Raw genomic sequence first — 22,708 nt, forward strand, 5'->3', positions numbered from 1 at the left:
ACTTTGAAACCTTTTGCTAAGTGAGAGAAACCAGACACAAAGACTACATACTACAGGTGTCTGTGTATTTGCAAGGCTGGAATAGATAAATCTGTGATTCCCGGTGGCTGGATAGAATGGTGGATGCAGAGTGCCTGAAAATGGGTACTGGCTTGCTTTTTGGGTGACAAAAATGTTCTGGAATTTGATAATATTAATGGTTGCACAACTTTCCTGAACATGTCAAAAATCACAGAATTTTATATTTGTATTTATTTTTAAATAAATGCATATCATCAAATGATTGTGAAAAAATATTTGTCAGTTTTGAGTTATATGCGCAATAAAACTATCAATTAAGAATAAGGACTGGCCGGCGCTGCGGCTCAATAGGCTACTCCTCCTGTGGCACCGGCACACCAGGTTCTAGTCCCAGTCGGGGCGCTGGATTCCGTCCCGGTTGTTCCTCTTCCAGTCCAGCTCTCTGCTGTGGCCTGGGAGTGCAGTGGAGGACCTGCACCTGCATGGGAGACCAGGAGAAGCACCTGGCTCCTGGCTTTGGATCAGCGCGGTGTGCCGGCCACAGCGCCGCAGCGGCCATTGGAGGGTGAACCAACGGCAAAAGGAAGACCTTTCTCTCTGTCTCTCTCTCTCACTGTCCACTCTGCCTGTCAAAAAAAAAAAAAAAAAAAAAAAAAGAATAAGGACAAAATAAAGACATTTCCAGTCAAATTAAAACAGACTGCTGGGGGCCAGTGCTATGGTGCAGTGGGTTAAAGCCCTGGCCTATAGCGGCAGCATCCTATATGGGCACTAGTTCTAGTCCTGGCTGCTCCACCTCTCATCCAGCTCCCTGCTAATGCACCTGGGAAAGCAGTAGAAGATGGCCCAAGTTCTTAGGCCCCTGCACCCACGTGGGAACCCCAGAAGAAGCTCCTGGCTCCTTGCCTCAGATGGGCTCAGCTCCAGCCATTGCTGCCATCTGGGGAGTGAACCAGCAGATGGAAGACATCTCTCTGTTCTATCTCTTTCTGTAACTGTGTTTCAAATTAATAAAATCTTTAAAAAAGAAAAACAAAAACAGACTGCTGCTGTGGCACAGCCATTAAAGCTACTGTTTGTGATGCTTACATCCCAGGTTCAAATTCTAGCTACTCTGCTTCCAATCCAGCTTATAAGTATTTTTTTTTGTAAAGATTTACTTATTTATTTGAGAGGCATATTGACAGGGAGAGAGAAGGAGAGAAAGGGAGAGAAATCTTCCATAAGCTGGTTCACTCCCTCTATGCCTGCAACAGATGTGGCTGCACCAGGCTGGAGCCAGGGGCCTGGAACTCCATCCAGGTCTCCCACGTGGGTGGAAGGAATAGGAGTGCTACACTATCATTTGCTACTTTCCCAGGTGTATTAGCAGGAAGCTGGATTGGAAACAGAACAGCCAGACCTTGAACTGATGCTCTGATAAAGGATGCAGGTATTCCAAGTGGTGGCTTAACCCACTGCACCACAATGCCCACTCCACTTAAATGTATTTAAAGAAGTGAATATTATGGTATGTGAGTTACATATTAAAATAGAAAAAATCTACATAGGCTAAATTACCCTTGAAACTCTTCTCAAAGTAAAATACAGGTAGTTTTTACTCAGTATAAATTGCCATTAAAAATGTTTATTTATTTGTTTGAAAGGCAGAGCAATAAGGGGAAGGTGGATATCTTCCATCTGTGGGTTCACTCCTTCAAATACCTGCAACAGCCAGGGCTGGAACCAGGAGCCAGAAACTCCATCTGGGTCTCACAGGTGCCTGGCAGGGACCCAGGTACTTGAGCCATCATCTGGCTGCCTCACAGGGTTTGAGCTAGCAGGAAACTGGATAGGAAGTGGAAGTGGGACTTGAACCTAGGCACTCAAAACAGGATGTTGATGTCCCAAGTGGTAGCTTAACCTGCTGCATCACAATGCTCACTATATAAATTGCCTTTTTAACTTTTGAGTACTAAAGTAGTAAGTTTGCATTTAGGAGCCCTCTCCCTCTACTCCTCAATGTATCTTATGACTTCAGTCATACTCAGTTATGTGAGAGTCTCATAAAGTCTAACCATTCCAAAAGGATTTATGTGTACCTCTGGGTTTATGAGAAGAATTTTTCAAAAACGAATTTCCATTAATTTTTTAAGTTCTACAAGGGTTTCATACTTTTTAAACATGTAATAATCTTACATATTTATGCTATTTCAAGTATCTACCCAGCTTATACTAACTGAATCACAGTAATTGCCATTTCCATTCCCCTATCATTTCTTTGTTTGCAGCCTTCAAGCACCCGTCTGCCAGATCTTCATAAAATACATAATAGGTTATTGTGAACAAGATACTTTCTAAGAGGTGCTCAGGTGCAGAGAGGCAAGCAAGTGTATTTCTAGGCGTTCCTCTTATACTCCGCAACTCTTCAAAAGGATCTGTGTGGCCAAGGGACCCTATTGTCCTTTACCTCCCGTTTCTTAATTTATAGGAGAAAGGCTTACCTCTCCCGTCTGAAATTCTTGACATGGTAAAAACCTCGTCCCAGAGTTGGACAATTTGAGATACTGATGTTGGAGAAGCCTTCTTTAATCAAGATATCGTAAAACCAAGATAAAGCGCTGCACTTTCCTTGCCTACTACTTTTGGCATAGAAAGAAATCCACACAACCGACACGAGAAATTCCTTTCCTCCATGTTTGCTTGTTCATAGGAGCAATATATAAAAACGGAAACTAGGAACGCAAGCCAGCTCAGGACTCCAAACAATGCCTAGACACTGGCTTCCGAATGTGCTCAGCCAGGAGGCGGACACTCACGCGGAGGGTAAGAAGGAAGAAGCGGCGGAGGGTAAGAAGGAAGAAGCGGCGGACCCGCAACGCAGCCTCTCGCGGGCATACCCCTCCCCTGCGACCGACCTAGGTTGCAGCAGTGCGCGAGCTTTCCCTGACACGCCCGTTCTCTGCAGTGCCCGTCTCGGCACACTTTCCTGCCGTGGGTTGAGTCCACGTGTGTGGCAGAGAATACACGACTAGTGCCGGGCGGCTCCAGAGAAACCACCTCCTCCAGGGCACCTGGCGGGCTGCACACCTCAGCAGGTGCCCTTTAGAGTCGGACAGCGTAGAGAGAGACCTCAGGGAGCGGCGCTAGCAGCCACCGTAGACTCACTGCAGCTAGGCAGAGCCTTAAGGGCGCCAAATAGGGCAGGTCTACTCGGAAGAGTAATCACAGAAACAGCCCTGACCATGAACGGCCGCAGGAAAGCCCACCAGACCGCTCACAGGTGTAAGAACACGGCCTAGAGTGGCGGTTCTTCCTCGCCCCGCCCCGCCCAACACACGCGGCCACGCCCACGACCACGCCCACGGTCCCTCCCCGTAGATGGGGGCCACCGCACACCACTTCCGGTTCCAGCCTCCCTACCGGCCTCCGTCGCTCTCCGCCCTTCTCTCCCCTGCTCTTTACCCCGCCCCTACCGCCTCTCCGACCGTCACGTGAGGGGTGGGCGCGGAGGCTGCCGGGAGTAGTACTGCCGGTGGGTCAGGGATCGGTCTTATCATGGCGGTTCCGGTCGGGCAGTGACCAAGGATTTGCTGTCCAGAGGAGCAGTGGACGTTGTGGGTGACTCCACCTATCTGAGTGGAATGCGAGGACGCCGGGGCGAGCGCTGAGGAGCGGCGGTGACGGGGAGGGGATCAGTGTTGCGTCCCCGGGAGCCGAGGCTGCGGCGTCTGTTCCTTCTACTCGTCTCCAGGCTCCAGTGCGGGGCCCCGCCCGGCCGGGCTAGGCCGCCGGGCGGCGGCGGCGGTAGCTGCGGCAGCCGCCGGCTCAGCTGTTGCGGGAGGGCCGGAGCGCGGGTGGCACCGCCGCGTCTGCCGCGGCGATGGCCCAGTGTGTTCAATCAGTGCAGGAGCTGATCCCGGACTCCTTCGTGCCCTGTGTCGCCGCGCTGTGCAGCGACGAAGCCGAGCGGCTCACTCGTCTCAATCACCTGAGCTTCGCGGAGCTGCTGAAGCCTTTCTCGCGTCTCACTTCCGAGGGTACGTGGTCGGCCGGCGTTTTCGCTGGGCTCCGGCAAAGCCTCGACCGAGAGGAGGAAGTCCGGGGCGCGCAGGGCGAGACGCGCCGTGTTTACGTCCCGGAGCGGGTGGAGGGCGCTGGAGGCAGGTTGTCAAGACAGCTCCGACCCAGCCTCCGGTTTCTCTGAACAGCTCTTCCCTCGGACGGTGCCGGCAGTTCCGTAATTAGTATAAAAATAAAGAGAGCTCTCGAGAAGGGCGTCGATACTGTTCTCGAGGGCCGAGTGGAGGAATCGGGCAGTTGCAAGGCTCATAGGGAGAGGATGTGGCCTCTTAGGCCGACGGGGACTAAGAGGAGGGGAAGACTTGTCATTCCCCCGTGGTGTTCAGCTGAACTCTTTGTTTAGGTCTTGAGTATTTCATTCTTGCATTGGGACTTCTCTCAGTCCGAACTGTTGAGCTGTTTCATTTTTTCTTTGAGCACTTAAAAACATTTTCTTAGGTGTACAGTATTTGGCTTAACCTCCCAGGGAATCAAAGGTCGCGGTTACTCAGGGTATTTGGAGTTAATCTAGGTTACGGGGAAAGGAAAATCCTAAAATTTGGTTTTTCAAATGGAAACTTAACTAGGGAGAGAAATGTATCCTGTTGAGGAATTGCCTGTTTTCTCCAGCTTTAGGCTCTTTGTTAAGGAAAATGCTATTGGTTAAACCATGCTTGTCATTTTATTATTCCAAGAGTACAACAGGTAATGGTAGAATCAGTGCTTTGCAAGTGCATGTAAAGTTCTTTGTTCAGGTCTCTAAAATGAATGCTCTCCTGTGCTGTACCACAACGCCTGCCCTTGGTGTGCGTCCACTTCCCCTCTGCAGACTGGCAAAGGAGGGAAGGAGTTGTGCATTAGTGGCTAGGTGGAGGGTTAATAGTAAGGAGGACGGCTGTCTTTCCCTTTAATACATCTGTGCCAAGTAATCAGCTGTGATGTTTATTTGGTTCTGATGATGTTCACTAAAAAACAATGCTGTACTATAAATTCTTGTATTTATAAGCCACAGGTGTTTTTTGGGAGAAGTGCTCCATTACAGGTTGGCTGCATATGAAGGAGAGAGGGAGCTGTCCAAAAAAACTTGGATATTCGGCCGTCTGTACTTTAGTCATGACCTTAGCACCTCCAGTGTTGTATTAAGTCAACAACAACAACAAAAAAAAACAAACTGCCCCTCTATCCTGTACTTAAATTCTTAAAAACAGACAGAAACACTTGAGAACCAGTTTACTATTTCCAACTTTATTAATAAATAATTAATACCTGATCCCTGCTTTATGTAGTTTTCCTCTCTTGAGTCTCATTAAATTCTATGTTATTCTCATTTAGAATTTTTATTTATTATTTATTTGAAAGACACCTCTGCACGGGTGTCCGCCTCCTGGCAGAGCACATTCGGAAGCCAGTGTCTAGGCGTTGTTTGGAGTCCTGAGCTGGCTTGCGTTCCTAGTTTCCATTTTTGTATATTGCTCCTATGAACAAGCAAATATGGATGAAAGGAATTTCTCATGTCAGTTGTGTGGATTTCTTTCTATGCCAGAAGTAGTAAGTAGGCAAGGAAAATGCAGCGCTTTATCTTGGTTTTACGATATCTTGATTAAAGGAGGCTTCTCCGACATCAGTATCTCAAATTGTCTAACTCTGGCTCAAGGTTTTTACCATGCTAAGAATTTCAGATCTTCTGTCTATCTTCGAGTTGCAGCTGCTCCACTTCTGATCCAATTCCCTGCTAATGGGCCCGAGAAAGAAGTGGATGTTGGTCCAAGTGCTTGTGCCCCTGCCACCCACATGGATGGAGTTCCTGGTTCCTAGCTTCACAGCTGTTTGGGTAGTGAACCACTGGTACAAGATTCTGTCTGTTTTTCTCTGCCCTAACCTCCCCAACCCTGTCATTCTGCCTTCATAAACCTTAAGAGGAAAAAAAAAGCCTGGAGCCTGGAAGTCAATGTGAGTCTCCCCTGTGGGTATCAGAGACTAAGTACTTGAGCGATCACCTGCTGCCTCCCAGAATGGTCATTAGCAGGAAGCTAGAATTGGAAGTGGAGCTAGGATTCAAACCTAGGCACTCTGATACGGGATGCAGATGTCCTAAGTGGTGTCTTCACCACCTTGCCAAATACCCACCCCTGAAGGCTACCACACTGGCCAATGGTAACATAATGTGAGTGACATATATAATTGAAAGCTTCTGGTGGCCACATTAAAAAGATAAAAAGGAACAGATGAAATTAGTTTTAGTATACATTTTATTTAGCCCAGTTATTTCTATAATGTTACCATTTCAGTATGTAGTCTGTATAAAAGTTACCGAGATATTTTACATTTTTTTGTAAGATTTATTTATTTGAAAGGTTTAGTTACTGAGAGAGGGAGAGTCAGAGAGAGGTCCTCCATCCTCTTTTCTTAAATGACTGCAGTGACCCGGGCTGGCTAAGCCAAAGCCAAGAGCCGGGAACTCTATCCAGCTCTCCAGTATGGGTGACGGGGCCCAATCCCATGGGCCATCTTCCCTTGCTTTCTCAGGTGTATTAGCAGGGAGCTGGATCAGAAATGGAGCAGACAGGACTTGAACTGGTGTTCAGTATTGGCCCCTTACATTTTTTTTTTTTTAAAGATTTATCTATTTTTTTGAGAGGCAGAGTTACAGACAGAAGAGAGGGAGAGGCAGGAAGGTCTTCTATCCCCAATTCGCTTCCCAAATGGCCGCAGTGGCGGAGCTGGGCCAATCCGAAGCTGGGAACCAGGGGCTTTTTCTGGGTCACCCACGTGGGTGCAGGGGCCCCAGCATTTGGGCCATCTTTGACTGCTTTCTGAGGCCATTAGCAGGGAGCTGGATCAGAAGTGGAGCAGCTGGGACTCAAACCAGCCCTGCAGGCAGAGGTTAAACTGTTATGCCACAGCACCAGCCCTGGTCCCTTAGATTCTTTTTCATTACATTTGTGTGCATTTTATATTTACATTATATCTCAATTTAACTAAACACATTTTAAGTAGTCACATGTCCCCTTTTCCTTCTGTATTGGACAGTGCAATGATTGAGGCTCAATATTAGTACACTCCTGTTTTTAATGTTTATTAATTAAATTTTGTTTGTTTCTTTGAAAGGCAGGGTGAGAGAGAGATCTTCCATGTGCTGGTTCACTCCCCAAATGCCTGCAACAGCCAGGAGTGGACCAGTGTGAAGCCAGGAGCCTGGAACTCCATTCAGGTCTGCAGGTCTTCCTCATGGGTGACAGGGACTCAGTACTTAAGCCATTATATGCTACCTTCCAGAGTGTGCATTAGCAGGAAGCTGGATTGGAAGCAGAGTCCCTCCGTGGAGCTAGATTCCAGGCACTTTGATAAAGGATGTGGGAGTCTCAAGTGGCTGTGTAACTCACTGTACCGCAGTGCCTGCCTGCATCACTGGTATACTTCTATCCCCCTCTGCAGACTTGGAAAGGAGGGAAAGATTATAATGAGTTGTATATTAAGGAAATGGATAGGGGGAGGGTTACTAGAAAGGAAGAGGCTATCTCCCTTTTGAGGAGGAGGATGAGGTTAAGATGTGGGCAAAATATGTGAATTTTAACTGAGTGGTTGAGGAACAGTGAAGAAGTTATCCCTACTGGTATATAGAATGGTAAGACAAGGTTACCCAGATAAGGAAGAACTGTTAATTCTGGGAAGGAGATTTTGGATTTCATGTCAAATGGTAAGTATGAGACATAGATTCTTGAGCAAGGCCAAGAAATTTTTGGAGATTTGTCAGCTGTATGGTTTATAAGGAGAGATAAGAGCTGATGTATATTTAAAAGTTAAAAGATTTTTGGGTTTTTGTGGAAAAATACATTTTTTAAAAGCTATGCAGAAGAAGGTTGGTGGAACAAATTTGTGTACTATTTATGTGTAGGGCCTGAAAATAAGAGTTTAGACTTGATATAGTAGGCAGTAAATAGCTATTTTAAGTTCCTTAGATTCATTTTTAGAAAAAGATTTATTTATTTATTTGCAAGGGTTATACAGAGAGAGAGGAAGAGAAAGATCTTCCATCCCTGGTTCACTCCCCAAATGACTGCAAAGGCCAGGCCTAAGCTAGGAATCAAGAGCTGCTTCAGCGTCTTTAACGTGGGTACAGGGCCCCAAGCACTTGGGCCATCTGCTGCTGCTTTTCCAGGCAAATTAGCAGGGAGCTGGATCGGAAGTGGAGCAGCCAGATCTCGAACTGGCGCCTGTATGGGATGCAGGTGGCAACTTTATCCACTATGCTACAACGTTGGCCTCACCTTAGGTGCATTTAAAAACCTGAGAGTTTTTTTTTTTTTTTTTTTTAACTTATTTGACAGAGTCATTGGCAGTGAGAGAGAGAGAGAGAGAGAGAAAGGTCTTCCTTCCGTTGGTTCACTCCCCAAATAGCTGCTATGGCCAGTGCTGTGCCAATCTGAAGCCAGGTGCCTGGTGCTTCTTCCTGGTCTCCCGTGTGGGTGCAGGGGCCCAAGCATTTGGGCCATCCTCCACTGCCTTCCCGGGCCACAGCAGAGAGCTGGGCTGGAAGAGGAGCAACTGGGACTAGAACACGGCACCCATTTGGGTTACTGGTGCTGCAAGCGGAGGATCAACCAAGTGAGCCATGGCGCTGGCCCTGAGAGTATTTTTTTTTTATATTACAAGTGGTTGTTGTATGTATTTTGATGATACTTGATATGTGTTTGAGACCTAACTTATTGTTCACACGTTTTGAGATCCTAATATTTAAGAATTTCCACTGACCATCTGTTTCAAAAAGTAGAGGTGTTAATGTTAATTAAGTTGTATTGTTTGCTTAGTGATGGCTTTGATAACTCTAAGTAATACTTCAATATATTGTTCAGACATTTTGTAAGTTTTCACTCTACTTAAACACTAACTTTTGAAAATACATGCTTTCATATTTAAAAAGCATATTATTACATTTGGCCCTCCATATCTTTGAGTTCTGCACCCAGAACTGTAGACTAAAAGTATTTTAATATTAAATTGGATCTGTACTGAACATGTACAGGCTTTTTTTCATTGTCATTATTCCTTAAACAAAACAGTAAAACAGCTCTTTACATAGCACTTACCTTGTATTCATTAGTATAAGTAATATAGAGATGATCTAACGTATACTAGAAGATATGCATAGGTTATAAGCAAATACTGTGCCATTTCATACTCCTATAAGAGACTTGAGCATCTGCAGATTTTGGATGAGGAGTTGAATGAGTCTGGATCCAATCCCTCAGATACTGAGGGATGACTAGTATCTTGAAATTGATTATAAAAGGGTAAGAATAAAATGCAGTTTTATGTAAATCTTAAACAGTTTTTGAGTGAACTAGGAAAATTGGCAGATTAGGAACCTTTGAAGGAACTTAATGCCTTTAGTTTTCTTAAATTTCTGTTAGAGATATTTCATCTTAAACTACCATGTTGATGTAACTAGGTAATCTAGAGTTTTCAAGTTTCAACCTATGATTAAAATTCAAGTCCACATTTCAAAATTTAGATATAATTATTTGTATTATTTTTGTACATTTTATGATTTTTTTCCCTAGCTATTTAGGTTGCTATGCTAGGTGAAAGCTTAAAAACATTATTATTTAGGCCGGCGCCGCGGCTCACTAGGTTAATCCTCCGCCTTGCGGCGCCGGCACACCAGGTTCTAGTCCCGGTCGGGGCGCCGGATTCTGTCCTGGTTGCCCCTCTTCCAGGCCAGCTCTCTGCTGTGGCCAGGGAGTGCAGTGGAGGATGGCCCAAGTGCTTGGGCCCTGCACCCCATGGGAGACCAGGATAAGTACCTGGTTCCTGCCATCGGATAAGCGTGGTGCACCGGCCGCAGCGCACCAGCCGCGGCGGCCATTGGAGGGTGAACCAACGGCAAAAGGAAGACCTTTCTCTCTGTCTCTCTCACTGTCCACTCTGCCTGTCAAAAAAAAAATTATTATTTAATATTTCTAAATGCATTTTATAGAGTACCAGATGTGTACTATGCTTCCTGAAAAAGAGTTTTGTGATCATATGTTTGCTTAGTGTTGGAGAATTACAGTGTCATTTACACTTTAAAGATTCTAGCAAGACTTGTTACACAGAGAACATCTAAAAATGTAATCTATTGTTTTCCAAATTTATTTCAATGTGGAATCAAGATTTCAGAAGTAACTATTTTGAGGAATGGGTATTCCATAGAACACACTGGGAGATGTAACTTAATAATATAGTACTCAAGCTGGCGCTGTGTCTCACTAGGCTAATCCTCCGCCTGCGGTGCCAGCACCTTGGTTTCTAGTCCCGGTTGGGGCACCGGATTCTGTCCCAGTTGCTCCTCTTCCAGTCCAGCTGTCTGCTGTAGCCAGGGAGGGCAGTGGAGGATGGCCCAAGTGCTTGGGCCCTGCACCTGCATGGGAGACCAGGAAGAAGCACCTGGCTCCTGGCTTCAGATTGGTGCAGCGCACCTGCCGTAGCGGCCATTTGGGGAATGAACCACTTTCTCTGTCTCTCTCTCTCTCTCACTTGCTAACTCTGCCTGTCAAAATAATAATAATAATAATATAGTGCTCAAGAAATTACATTTTTTTAGTAACTTAAAAAAAATGTTAGTAGTAGAGCTGAGTTTCATTTTGAAAATGAACTGTTGCATATAAATTTACCTCTTGTGATGTTATAATCTTAAGCCTTAATAAGGCTTTTGGATTTTTGTGTGTGTTTAAAAGTATTTCTCTTAATCATTCTTAGGTTTGCTTTCTTTATTAGATTGGTTTTGTGATATGCTAGTGTGTTACCTATCTGTTGTTTTGTAATAAAACTTAGTTCCTTAAAACAGAAGGCTTTATTATCTCAGTTTCTCAGGAATCTGGAGGTGGCTTAGGCTGGTGGTTCTGGCCACCCAGGTCTCTCCTGAAGTTTCAGTAGAGCTATGAGGAGCGGCTACGGGAATCGGGCTGGATGGTCTGCTTCCAAGCTCATCATGGTTGTTGGCTAGTGTTAGTTCCTTACTGGCTGTCAGCCTGAGATCTCTGTTCTATGCCACGTGGACCTCTCCATAGGCTGTTTTGAATGTCCGCACCACATGGCAGTTAGCCTCTTTCAGAGTGAGTCATTAGTGAGAGAACCCAAGTTGGAAGCCATAGACTTAATCTCAGAAGTAAAATACTGTTGCTTTTGCTGTGTTCAATTTGTTAGCTCTGGAATATGGGGCAGGACTGCAGAGTATGAATACCAGGAAATAGGGGTCCTTGGCTATTTCAGAGGTTGGTTGCCATACCTAATCCATTTCTGGATTTGTCAATAGGATTATCTAATAACTGATAAACTCCCCGTGAATATAGTGCAAAACTGCAGGAATATCATTTTGTGTTAACACTTATGAATATCAAAAGGTAATTGGCGGGGCTGGTGCTGTGGTTAAAGCCGCCGTTGGCAGTGCGGCATCCAGTATGGGTACTGGTTTGAGTCCTGGCTGCTCTACTTCCCATCCACCTCTCTGCTATGGCCTGGGAAGGCAATAGAAGATGGCTCAAGTCCTTGGGTCCCTGTACCCTCATGGGAGACCCGGAAGAATCTCCTGGCTCCTGGCTTCGGATTGGTGCAGCTCTGGCCAATTGGGGAGTGAACCAGCAGATGGATGATCTCTCCCTCCCTCCTTCTCTCTCTGTCTCTCCCCGCCCCCTTCTCTGTGTAACTCTTTCTTTTTTTTTTTTGGACAGGCAGTTAGAGAGAGAGACAGAGAAAGGTCTTCCTTCTGTTGGTTCACTCCCCAAATGGCCGCTGCGGCCATGGAAAGAGGCCTGCATGTGTGTATGTATTTAAGATTAGAAAGCATAATGATTACAGAAGAATGCAAGAAACATCCAGCCCCTCACTACCCAGAACTAGTAAAAATTAACCCTCTGTCATATTTGCTTATCTTTTTCTTTGTTTTAAAAAGAAATGAAGCATTAGACATATTAACTCCTCTTTCCACCTTTTTGTCCATTTGCATCCATCCCTCATTTTAGGCAACCACAAGGATGGAATTGCATGTATACGTTCTGTACGTTATTTATAAGACTAGTGTGTATGTTTGTACCACATACATTATTAAAAAATATAGTCTTGTGTATTTTAAGATTTAGAAATTAACAGAAAGAGCACATAGAAAATTTAGAAAGACAATTTTTTATAGATATAACTATATTTAAAATATAGGCAGCATGGGCCTTTGGCCTAGTGGTTAAGGCCCTTGTGTCCTACATTGGGGTACCTGGAGTTTGATACTCAGCTTTGGTGCTTGATTCCAGCTTCCTGCCAGTGTAAACACAAAGAGGCAATGATAATTGACTCAAGTAATTGGGTTCCTGCCACCTGAAGGGAGACCTATTTTGAGTTCCCTGCTTGACAAGCCCTAGCCCATGCACAGCGTTCAGGGAGTAAACCAGTAGATGAGCGCACTCATGTGCACAGGTGCACATGCATTCTCCCTCTTCCTTTTTCTCTCCCCTCAACCCCCTTCATCCTGCCTCACTCCCCTTTCTCTGCCTCTTAAATGAATAAATAAATTGAAAAAAAAAGGCTAGCTTATTAAAAGACCGTTGTTTGGTATAAGGCATTTTCTGCTGGGGAAAAGAAGTTTAAAAATTTTTTAATTTATTACTAAAAATTTATTATTAAAAATCTCCTATCTGGTTGGTTCACTTCCTAAATGCCACAACAGCCAGGACTGGACCAAGGTGAAGACTGGAACCAGGAACTCAATCAGGGGACCCCACTACTTACCTCCTCCTCCTAGGATGTGCAATAGCAGGAAGCTGGATTTGGGAGTAGAGCTGGGACTCAAACTTCAGGTGCTTTGATATGGGACAGGGCCATCCCAAGCGGCATCTTAATCCCCATGCCAAATACCCACCCTGGATGGCACTTTTTTCATGAGTAGGTCCCCAACACATTATATAAAGTTATTTCCTTGTATATAATGACCTGTGATACAATTGAAAAAGATGATGCACCTGCTACTAATATGGCCTCCATCACTTATTGTCAGGCACAGTACTCACTGATTTATACTTAATATATCCTGTGTAGCAGTATCTTACCTAAAGCCTTAAAATAACCCTGTGAAGTAGTTATTAATCATGTATTAAATTTTAGGAAATTGAAGTACACAAAAGTTAAGAAAAGTTGTTCTAGATAACCCAGTTGACAAGTTGTGGGTTGGGATTTAAATAAGGTCTGACTCCAAAAGCTGGGGACTTATTCATTGTAATGAACTGCTTCCAAACTAACCGTCTTGTTGGATTATGCTCACATTTCCTAATGTGGTCTGTGGGCTCTGTCTTCTTGCTACCATTGCCTCAAGCTGTTTCCTTTGCTGATGCTCTGAACTGCTGGTTATAAATCTCAGAGACTGGGGCAAAGACTTCATTAGCAAAGGTGGAGGCAGGAGCTATTGGAGTGGGAGAAGGGATGTGGCATTGATTATAATTATTATTTCTAAGCAGTAAGCATGCTAGCCAAGTTTAATGAAGAGAGTGTACTTGGGCTGGCACCGCTGCTCAATAGGCTGATCCTTCACCTGTGGAGCCAGCACCCCGGGTTCTAGTCCCGGTCGGGATTCTGTCCCAGTTGTCCCTCTTCCAGTCCAGTTCTCTGCTGTGGCCCCAGAGTGCAGTGGAGGATGGCTCAGGTCCTTGGGCCCTGCACCTGCATGGGAGACCAGGAGAGGCACCTGGCTCCTGGCTTCGGATCAGCGCAGTGCGCCGGCCGCAGCAGCCATTGGAGGATGAACCAGTGGTAAAGGAAGACCTTTCTCCCTGTCTCTCTCTCTCACTGTCCACTCTACCTGTCCAAAAAAAAAAAAAAAAAAAAAAAAAAAAAAACCAGAAGAAGAAGAGAGTGCACTTGATAGACTAGGTAGGCATCTCAGGAAAGAACTGAGAGCCCAGTCTATATTTAGACTGCAGTTTTTATGGATATGGGTATGGACCCTCTATTTATCATCGCCCTTCCCTCTGGGATTAACTTTATTTACTTTTAAAGATTTATTTATGGCCGGCGCCTCGGCTCACTAGGCTAATCCTCTGCCTTGCGGCGCCAGCACACCAGGTTCTAGTTCCGGTTGGGGCGCCGGATTCTGTCCCGGTTGCCCCTCTTCCAGGCCAGCCCTCTGCTGTGGCCAGGGAGTGCAGTGGAGGATGGCCCAAGTACCTGGGCCCTGCACCCCATGGGAGACCAGGAGAAGCACTTGCCTCCTGCCATCGGATCAGCGGGGTGCGCCGGCTGCAGCACGCCGGCCGCGGCAGCCATTGGAGGGTGAACCAACGGCAAAGGAAGACCTTTCTCTCTGTCTCTCTCACTATCCACTCTGCCTGTCAAAAAAATAAAATAAAAATTTTAAAAAAAATTTATTTATTTATTTATTTTGAAAGTCAGAGTTAGAGATACACGGCTGGGGTGGGGAGGTCAGTCTTCCATCCCCTGGTTCATTCCCCAAGTGGCTGCAATGGTCGGGACTGAGTCAGGCCAAAGCCAGGGATCAGGAGCTTTATCTCGGTCTCCTATGTAGGTTTAGGGGCGCAAGCACTTGGTCCAACTTCCGCGGCTTTTCTCAGGCCATTAGCAGGGGCCTGGATTGGAAGTAGAGCAAGCAGGATGGAGGTGGAGGCTTTACCCACAGTGCCAGCCCTTGACTTTATTTTTATTTTTTTTTAAAGATTTATTTATGTATTTGAAAGGCAGAGTTACAGAGAGGCAGAGAGAGAGGTCTTCCATCTGCTGATTCACTCCCAAATGACCACAATGATCCAAGCTGCGCCGATGAGCCAGGAGCTTCTGTGTCTCCCACGTGGGTGTAGGTGCCCAAGGACTTGGGCCATCTTCTGCTGCTTTCCCAGGCCACAGCAGAGAGCCGGATTGGGAAAGGAGAGCTGGGACTTGAACCAGTGCCCATATGGGATGTGGCACTGCGGGTGGCAGCTTTACCTGCTACACCACAATGCCGTCCCCCCCACCCCACCCCAGACTTTAATTTTTAGGATCATTATAGGTTCCCGGCACAAATGAGCAGAAAATACAGAGTTCTTATGTATTCCCTGTCCCTACACACACACAGCTTCCCCCATTATCAACATCCTGCACCAGGGCAGGCATTTTTTAAAGATGTATTTATTTATTTGAGAAAGAGAGAGAAGAAGAGAGGGAGAAGGAGGGAGGGAGAGGGAGAGAGGGAGATTTTCCATCTACTGGCTCACTCAGATGCTGCAATACCCAGGGGAACTTCTTAAGGGTTTGCCACTTGGGTGCAGGGGCCCAAGTACTTGAGCCATCTTCTCTGCTTTTGCCAGGCCATTAGCAGGGAGCTGGATCAGAAGTGGGGCAGCTGGGACTTGAACCCGTGCCCATATGGTTTGCTGGAGTTGCAGGTGGCAGTTTTACCCACTATGCCATAACACTGGCCCTGGGCATTTTTTTAAAAGATTTATTTATTTGAAAATCAGAGTTACACAGAGAGAGGAGAGGCAGAGAGAGAGAGAGAGAGAGAGATCAGTCTTCCATCTGCTGGTTCACTCCCCAGTTGGCCGCAACGGCTGGAGCTGTGCCGATCCAAAGCCAGGAGCCTCTTCCAGGTCTCCCACGTGGGTGCAGGGGCCCAAGGACTTGGGCCATCTTCTACTGCTTTCCCAGGCCATAGCAGAGACCTGGATGGGAAGTGGAGCAGCTGGGTCTCGAACCGGTGCTCATATGGAATGCTGGTGCTTCAGGCGAGGCCATTAACCCACTGCACCACAGCGCCGGCCCTGTGGGTATTCGTTTTTATGATCATAACACAAAGGCTGAGAATGCAGGCAGAAGACTGGAGAAAATAGAAGGAAGCCCAAAGCAGCATTTGCCCTTTACTGTTTCCAGTATTGATATCACATACTTTCACTACCCTTGAGCAGCCTTAGTGTGAGGTGAGAATTAGAGAAGGTGATTGGTTTTTGAGAACTTCAAACATAGAAGGTAGAACCTGTAGTAGGAAATTACGAACAGTAGCATTGTGGGAGAGGAAGAAATCTTATGATTAATATTAGACTGTTTAGCTAACCCTTATGGTATCTAAGGGAACATTGAAAACCACTTACATTTCTAGAAGAATGTTCAACTAGGAATTTCTGGTTTCTGATTTGAGCATCCATTTTGTTTGTAAGCTGTTAACCCAATTTGGGGTTATTGTTCACTGTATAAAATTAATTTCAAGCTTTTTCTTTCTTTTTTTTTTTAAGTTCACATGAGAGATCCTAATAATCAGCTTCACATAATTAAAAATTTGAAGATAACAGTAAGCAACATTATCACCCAACCGCCTCAGCCTGGAGCCATTCGGAAGCTTTTGAATGATGTTGTTTCTGGCAGTCAGCCTGCAGAAGGATTAGTCGCTAATGTGATTACAGCAGGAGATTATGACCTTAACATCAGTGGTATGTAACAAGGTGTATTGTTATTTCTTATGAAATTTTATTTTGTTAGGAAAAGTAATTCTGTGACTTGGAGATTATTCTACAAGTGTTTAAGTGCTTACTGAGTGCTAGAGCCTAGAAAGACAATTGTGAAAAACAGTCCCAGGAACTTTGGTTGATTAATTTATTCTAATATTTAAAGGAATATCTCTAATATATGCCTAATAAGTAATTGTTGAGTGAAAGAACTCAAAGTAGATATAAAACAACATTCTTTCGTCACATAAATAATTTCATATAAAGCATTGTTATATTTTTATTTTGCTTAGTATTAAATTGAAATGTTTATAAGATATGTTAATATATAATCTTTTATCAGTGCTTAATCTAACTTGAATAGTAAATGTACTCATAACAAAACTGCTGGTGAAATTCCATGTTAATATTTGATGTGGTTCTTTTCTAGTGTTAAAAATGTTTGCATATTGAAGGCCATAGGGTAGATTTTTTTTTTTTTTTTTTTTGCCAGGCGGAATTAGACAGTGAGAGAGAGAGACACAGAAAAATGTCTTCCTTCTGTTGGTTCACTCCCCTAATGGCCGCTACGGCCGGCACTGTGCCAATCTGAAGCCAGGTACTTCCTCCTGGTCTCCCATTTGGGTGCAGAGACCCAAGCACTAGGGCCATCCTCCGCTGCCCTCCCGGGCCACAGCAGAGAGCTGGACTGGAAGAGTCCAACCTGGACTAGCACCTGGTGCCCCAACTGGGACTAGAACCCAGGGTGCCAGCGCCGCAGGCAAAGGATTAGTCAGTTGAGCCACGGCGTTGGCCTAGATTTTTTTTTTTAAGATTTATTTTTGTTTATTTGAAAGACAGAGTTACAAAGAGAGGTACAGACAGAGAGTACAGTCTTCCCGCTGGTTAATTCCCCGAATGGCTGCAATGGCCAGAGCTGAGCTGATCCAAAGTTAGGCCCCAGGAGCTTCTTCCGGGTCTCCCAAGTGGATACAGAGGCCCAAGGTCTTGGGCCATCTTCTACTGCTTTCCACGACCATAGCAGAGAGGTGGATGGGAAATAGAGCAGCTGGGACTTGAACTGGTGCCCATGTGGGATGCTGGCGCTTCAGGCCAGGGCTTTAACCCACTGCACCACAGTGCTGGCCCCCATAGGATAGATGTTTAGAGGGAAACAATTACAAGTATATCACTTCATTAGGATATTTTAGCAACATAAAAATAATCTTTTTAAGGCCAGTATAATACTTTAATACCTTCTAATTGCATATTTAAAGATTTTCCTAAACATATGTAGAGAATTTAAGTAGCATATTTGAGGTCATGGAATTAGTTGTTTGTACTTAAATTGACAGAAATATTTGTAGAATTATTTTGTTTAAATATACCATAATTTTTCTTCTTTTCCCTTAAATTTTAATTGTAGCTCATTAGGTTAACATGATAATTTTAGATTTAGAATATTATGACTATTTTTATCAAGAGAGTAAATTTCAGTATAAATATTTGAGTGGCTCTTGGCATAACATTTCCAACCAAAGGTAAAATTTTGGATATTTTTCAAAGAAAGTAATGGAGTTTGAATATTCTGTCATCAGTGGTTTAGTGTGTAGTGTGAAGGACAGTGAATTAAATGCTAGTATGTCTTAATTTTTTTACTACCACAGTCGTTAGTTGATCAGGTAACTTGAATAAGTCAGTGTTTCTGAGGCTTTGTTTCCATCTCTGAAAGTAAGAGAGTTGGCTAGATTCTTTCTGCTTTAGTCTTGTGGTTCCATTTTATCGGATCTTAATTTTTTTATTCTTATTTATTTTTATTTTAAAGGCAGAGAGACACACATAAAAGGAGAGAGAGAGAGAAAAGAAAGAAAGAGAAATATCTTGAAACTACTGGTTCAATCCCCAAATACCCACAACAACTGAGCCGAAACTAGGAGCCAGGAACTCAACCAGAGATGCTCACATAGTTGCAGGGACCCAGATACTCCAGCTGCCTCCCAGGATACACATTAGCAGGAAGCTGGAGTTAAAAGTGGGCCCTGGACTTGAACCTCAGCGCTCTAGTGTAGAATGCAGGTGTCCCAAGTGGCATCTTAAAACTGCCAGATGCCTGCCCTGATTTTATAAGGACTTGATATTTTTGTTATCCATATAAGTATTTATTGATTTCCTGCTATGTGTTTTACATTGAATACAGACATGACTAATACATGCTTTATAAGCTCTTAATCTGATAAGGGAAATAGGCATGTTAAGTAGTGCATTCTAGTTTAGAATATATTGTAATAATCTATTGTGGTAGATACAGGATATCTCTGGTATGCCAGGTGCTAAGGGGACACAGAAGATTACCTATCATATTTCAAAAGCAAAAATGTGTTTCTTATACTGTAGATACTTTCCTGACCTGTAGAGTCCATATACTCTATTTATTTATTTGAGAGGCAGAGCCATAGGCAGAGAGAAGGAGACAGAGAGAGAGGTCTTCTATCTGATGGCTCACTCCCCAAACAGCTGCAACAGCTGGAGCCAAGCCGATCTGAATCCAAGAGCCAGGGGCCTCCTCCGGGTCTTCCAGGTGGGTACAAGGGCCCAAGCACCCTGGACCATCCTCTACTGCCTTCCCAGGCCACCAGCAGGGAGCTGGATTGGAAGTAGAGCAGCCGGAACTCAAACTGATGCCCACATGGGATGTCAGTGCTGCAAGCAGAGGCCCAGCCCACCATGCCACAGTGCCAGACCCTACTCTTTTTCTTGAAAAACTTTATCAAAATGTTACATGCACATAGACATAACGCAAAGAAGACTTACAAGGAAAAAAGAACAGTGATCATCTTCCTGCCCTTGCTCTACCCGTTCCTGCATTGTTTTCCTCTGTTATTTATTTTTTCCATGAAATAACAGAGTTCAAAAGTAAACAGTAAAAATACTGTAGTTTAGCAAGAATATAGGCAGGGTCAGTAAACAATGATCAAATGAAAATATGTCAATTTAATTCCTGTACAGGAAATTTTAAAAAATCATGGATCATTAAAACTGTAGGAATATATTGTTCTTAACCATTTCTTTGACAAAGATATTTTAAAAAAGCTTGACAGAGCTGTATTTGTAGCAATACTGATTCCTGTGCTGTTATATGTTTCTACGTAATTTGTTTTTTAGAAATTTATTTCAAAGGCAGAGAGAAAGAGAAAGTCTGTCTACTGGTTCACTTTTCAAATGACTGCAGTGGCTGGGCCAGGCCAAAGCCAGGACCCAGGAGTTCTGTCCAGATCTCCCATGTGGATGGCATGGTCTCAAATACTTGGGCTATCTTCTCCAGCCTTCCCAGGCACATTAGCAGGGACTCTATCCAGTTCTCATATGGAATGCTGGCATTGCAGGCGGCAGCTTAACCTCCTGTGCCACAACACTGGCCCTTAAGTTATATTTTTATATGTCTGTCAATGGTTTGGTCAACTCTAAATTTTATTAATTGGCTTCTTATTATGATTGATGAGAATTCATCATAGTTAATCTCTTCCTATTTTTCCTCATTTCCCTAATAGTTTATATTCACAATTTACAGTGTAATGACTAAATGTTCACTGCTGAGCCAATAATCAAGCTTCTTTACACAGTGTTTTGTTTTCTCAGAAGTTAGTAATTGTCTTTTTTTTTTTTTTTTATTTAAGATTTACTTATTTTATTTGAAAGGCAGAGTTAGAGGCAGCAGCAGAGAAAGAGAGAGAGGGGTCTTCCATCCACTGGTTCACTCTCCAAATGGCCACAACAGCTGGAGCTGTGCTGATCTGAAGCCAGGAACCTGGAGATTCTTCTTGGTCTCCCATGTGGGTGCAGGAACCCAAGGACTTGGGCCATCTTTTACTGCTTTCCCAGGCCATAGCAGAGAGCTGGATTGGAAGTGGAGCAGCTGGGTCTTGAACTGACGCCCATATGGGATGCCGGCACTGCAGAAGGCAGCTTTACCCACTAAGCTATAGCATTGGCCTCAGTAATTGTCTTTTTAAAAATGTATTGCTTAGAGTTCTTTATATCTATCGCTGATTTCTCAAAGTTCTCAACAGGATATTCTGTTTGACAGATTTATTTGTCAAATAACCCATTTATTAAGATCTCCTGTTGGAAGTGTTCTCTCTTTGTACTGCCTGTGTTGTCAGTGGCTGTGGTTATTCTTCAATAAGGAAAAAATTGCTTCTTGGGAGAAAAGAAATTTTAAATATTACAATAATTTTTATCTCCCTGAAGAGTCACAGTGCATAAAAAGATGTGATGTATCTGTGGTGTTACTAAAAGGATTTTTGATGCTGGAGACAGTGATTAGGAGAAAAGTCTTAAAAATTCTTACTCTGGGAAGATAATGAAATAAAAGTTCAGAAACACTATTCTACTCCATCTTGAACTGATTACTCCATGAGGCCTGCTCCACAGTCATCGTCTTGGGATTTCTTTCCTTATGTTCTCTTGTTCTCTTCTCTGTAGTCTTTCATTCATATCTTTTTTTTTTTTTTTTTTTTTTTTGGTGTATTTTCTTGACTTAATGAAGGACATCTACAGTGTAACTTCCTGAGAAAGGGTACATGGAAGGTAACACTCATGAGAAGTCTAAAATACTTTAACTTTATATACTTGATTGATGCTTTGACTAAAGTCATTTTCCTCAAAATTGATTCTCTTTTAGTTTCTGTTATAGCTCTTAAGAAGCTGAAAGTCATTATTCATATTCCCTCCATCTCTCCAGCTTTCTGAAGCTCTTTATTTCTGCTGTTTGGGAATTTCATGTTGGACATGTTATAATTCCTTTTTCACTCATACTCAGCAAATCCTTTTGTTAGCATGGCTATTCATACTCTTTAGTCCAGAGAATTTTTGTTGTATTCTTTTTTGTTAATTTCTTCTTCATTGTTTTCTGTTTTCTTTCTGGAACTAATGTTAGTTGATTTAGAACTTCCTGATTTGATCCTCTAATTTTTTTTCCCCTATTATTGTCCTTCTCTTTTTTTTTTTTCCATGTGTTTTCTGAGAGATACCTGTGACTTTATGCTCTGACTCTTCTATTGAAATTTTAATGTTTTCTGTCTTATTTTAAAAGATATTTCTTTGTTTTTTGGATTTTCATTTTTGTGCTACACTGTTCTTGTTTCATGTTCTGGTATCTTTTTTTTTTTTTTAATTTGACAGGTAGAGTTATAGACAGAGGGGGAGAGAAAGAGAGAGAGAGGGAGGGAGGGAGAGAAAGAGAGAGAGGAAGGAAGGAAGGAAGGAAGGAAGGAAGGAAGGAAAGAAAGAAGGAAAGTAGGTAGCAAGGTAGGTCTTCCTTCTGTTGTGGCCGGTGCTGCTCCGATCCGAAGCCAGGAGCCAGGTACTTCTCTCTTGGTCTCCCATGTGGGTACAGGGCCCAAACACTTGGGCCATCCTCCACTGCACTCCTGGGCCATAGCAGAGAGCTGGACTGGAAGAGGAGCAACTGAGACTAGAACCTGGTTCCCATATGGAATGCCAGCGCCTCAGCTGGAGGATTAACTAAGTGAGCCATGGAGCCAGCCCCTTATGTTGTGGTATCTTAACCCTGTAGGTATTAATAAATTGATGCTGGCTTATTTCTGTGTCATTCAGATTATTCCTCAGTTTGCGTTCTCATTTTCATGTTGGAAAGTTAACCTCAAACAACTGACAAGCCATTGACATTATTTTATATTTCAAACTGAAGTATTAAAACCCTGACTAAGGGCCAGCGCCGCGGCTCACTAGGCTAATCCTCCGCCTTGCGGCGCCGGCACACCGGGTTCTAGTCCCGGTCGGGGCACCAGATTCTGTCCCAGTTGCTCCTCTTCCAGGCCAGCTCTCTGCTGTGGCCAGGGAGTGCTGTGGAGGATGGCCCAAGTGCTTGGGCCCTGCACCCCATGGGAGACCAGGATAAGTACCTGGCTCCTGCCATCGGATCAGCGTGGTGCGCTGGCTGCAGCACGCCGGCCGCCGCCATTGGAGGGTGAACCAACGGCAAAGGAAGACCTTTCTCTCTGTCTCTCTCTCTCGCTGTCCACTCTGCCTGTCAAAAAAAAAAAAAAAAAACCTAAGAAAACCTTATTAATGAACTCCTTACTGGGTATTAAGGCTGTGAGTAGGCTAGAGGGTTGTTTAGTTTTTGTTATTTGTTGTTCTTTTATTTGAGGCTATTTAGTTTCTTATCTCTTTCTATTAAAAAAAAGAAACAT

General features: G+C 44.0%; 1 protein-coding gene and 1 long non-coding RNA gene across 4 annotated transcripts in view; one reads left to right on the forward strand and one right to left on the reverse strand.

Moving 5' to 3' along the window:
• Positions 1-244: 244 nt before the first annotated feature.
• On the reverse strand, positions 245-3,329 carry LOC149123757 (uncharacterized). The gene is made up of 2 exons (XR_016214065.1): positions 2,505-3,329; positions 245-647 (listed from the first exon to the last, which is right to left on the reverse strand). It is a non-coding gene; the product is annotated as an uncharacterized LOC149123757 (long non-coding RNA).
• Positions 3,330-3,519: 190 nt separating this feature from the next.
• Positions 3,520-22,708, forward strand: part of TRAPPC8 (trafficking protein particle complex subunit 8) — a 121,490-nt gene continuing 102,301 nt past the window's right edge. Inside the window, exons 1-3 of one of the 3 annotated variants that reach the window (XM_051852046.3) lie at positions 3,968-4,040; positions 7,175-7,273; positions 16,305-16,499. In XM_051852046.3, coding sequence (XP_051708006.1) covers positions 16,310-16,499 — 190 coding nt within the window. In that variant the 5' untranslated portion in view covers positions 3,968-4,040; positions 7,175-7,273; positions 16,305-16,309. Of the gene's footprint in view, positions 4,041-7,174; positions 7,274-16,304; positions 16,500-22,708 lie in introns of all 3 variants that reach the window. The other 2 variants (XM_008261178.5, XM_002713489.6) reach the window with 2 other exon arrangements.

The sequence above is a fragment of the Oryctolagus cuniculus genome, chromosome 10 (assembly GCF_051225735.1).
Source record: "Oryctolagus cuniculus isolate XC-2025 breed Fujian yellow rabbit chromosome 10, ASM5122573v1, whole genome shotgun sequence".
NCBI classification, from domain to species: Eukaryota; Metazoa; Chordata; class Mammalia; order Lagomorpha; family Leporidae; genus Oryctolagus; species Oryctolagus cuniculus.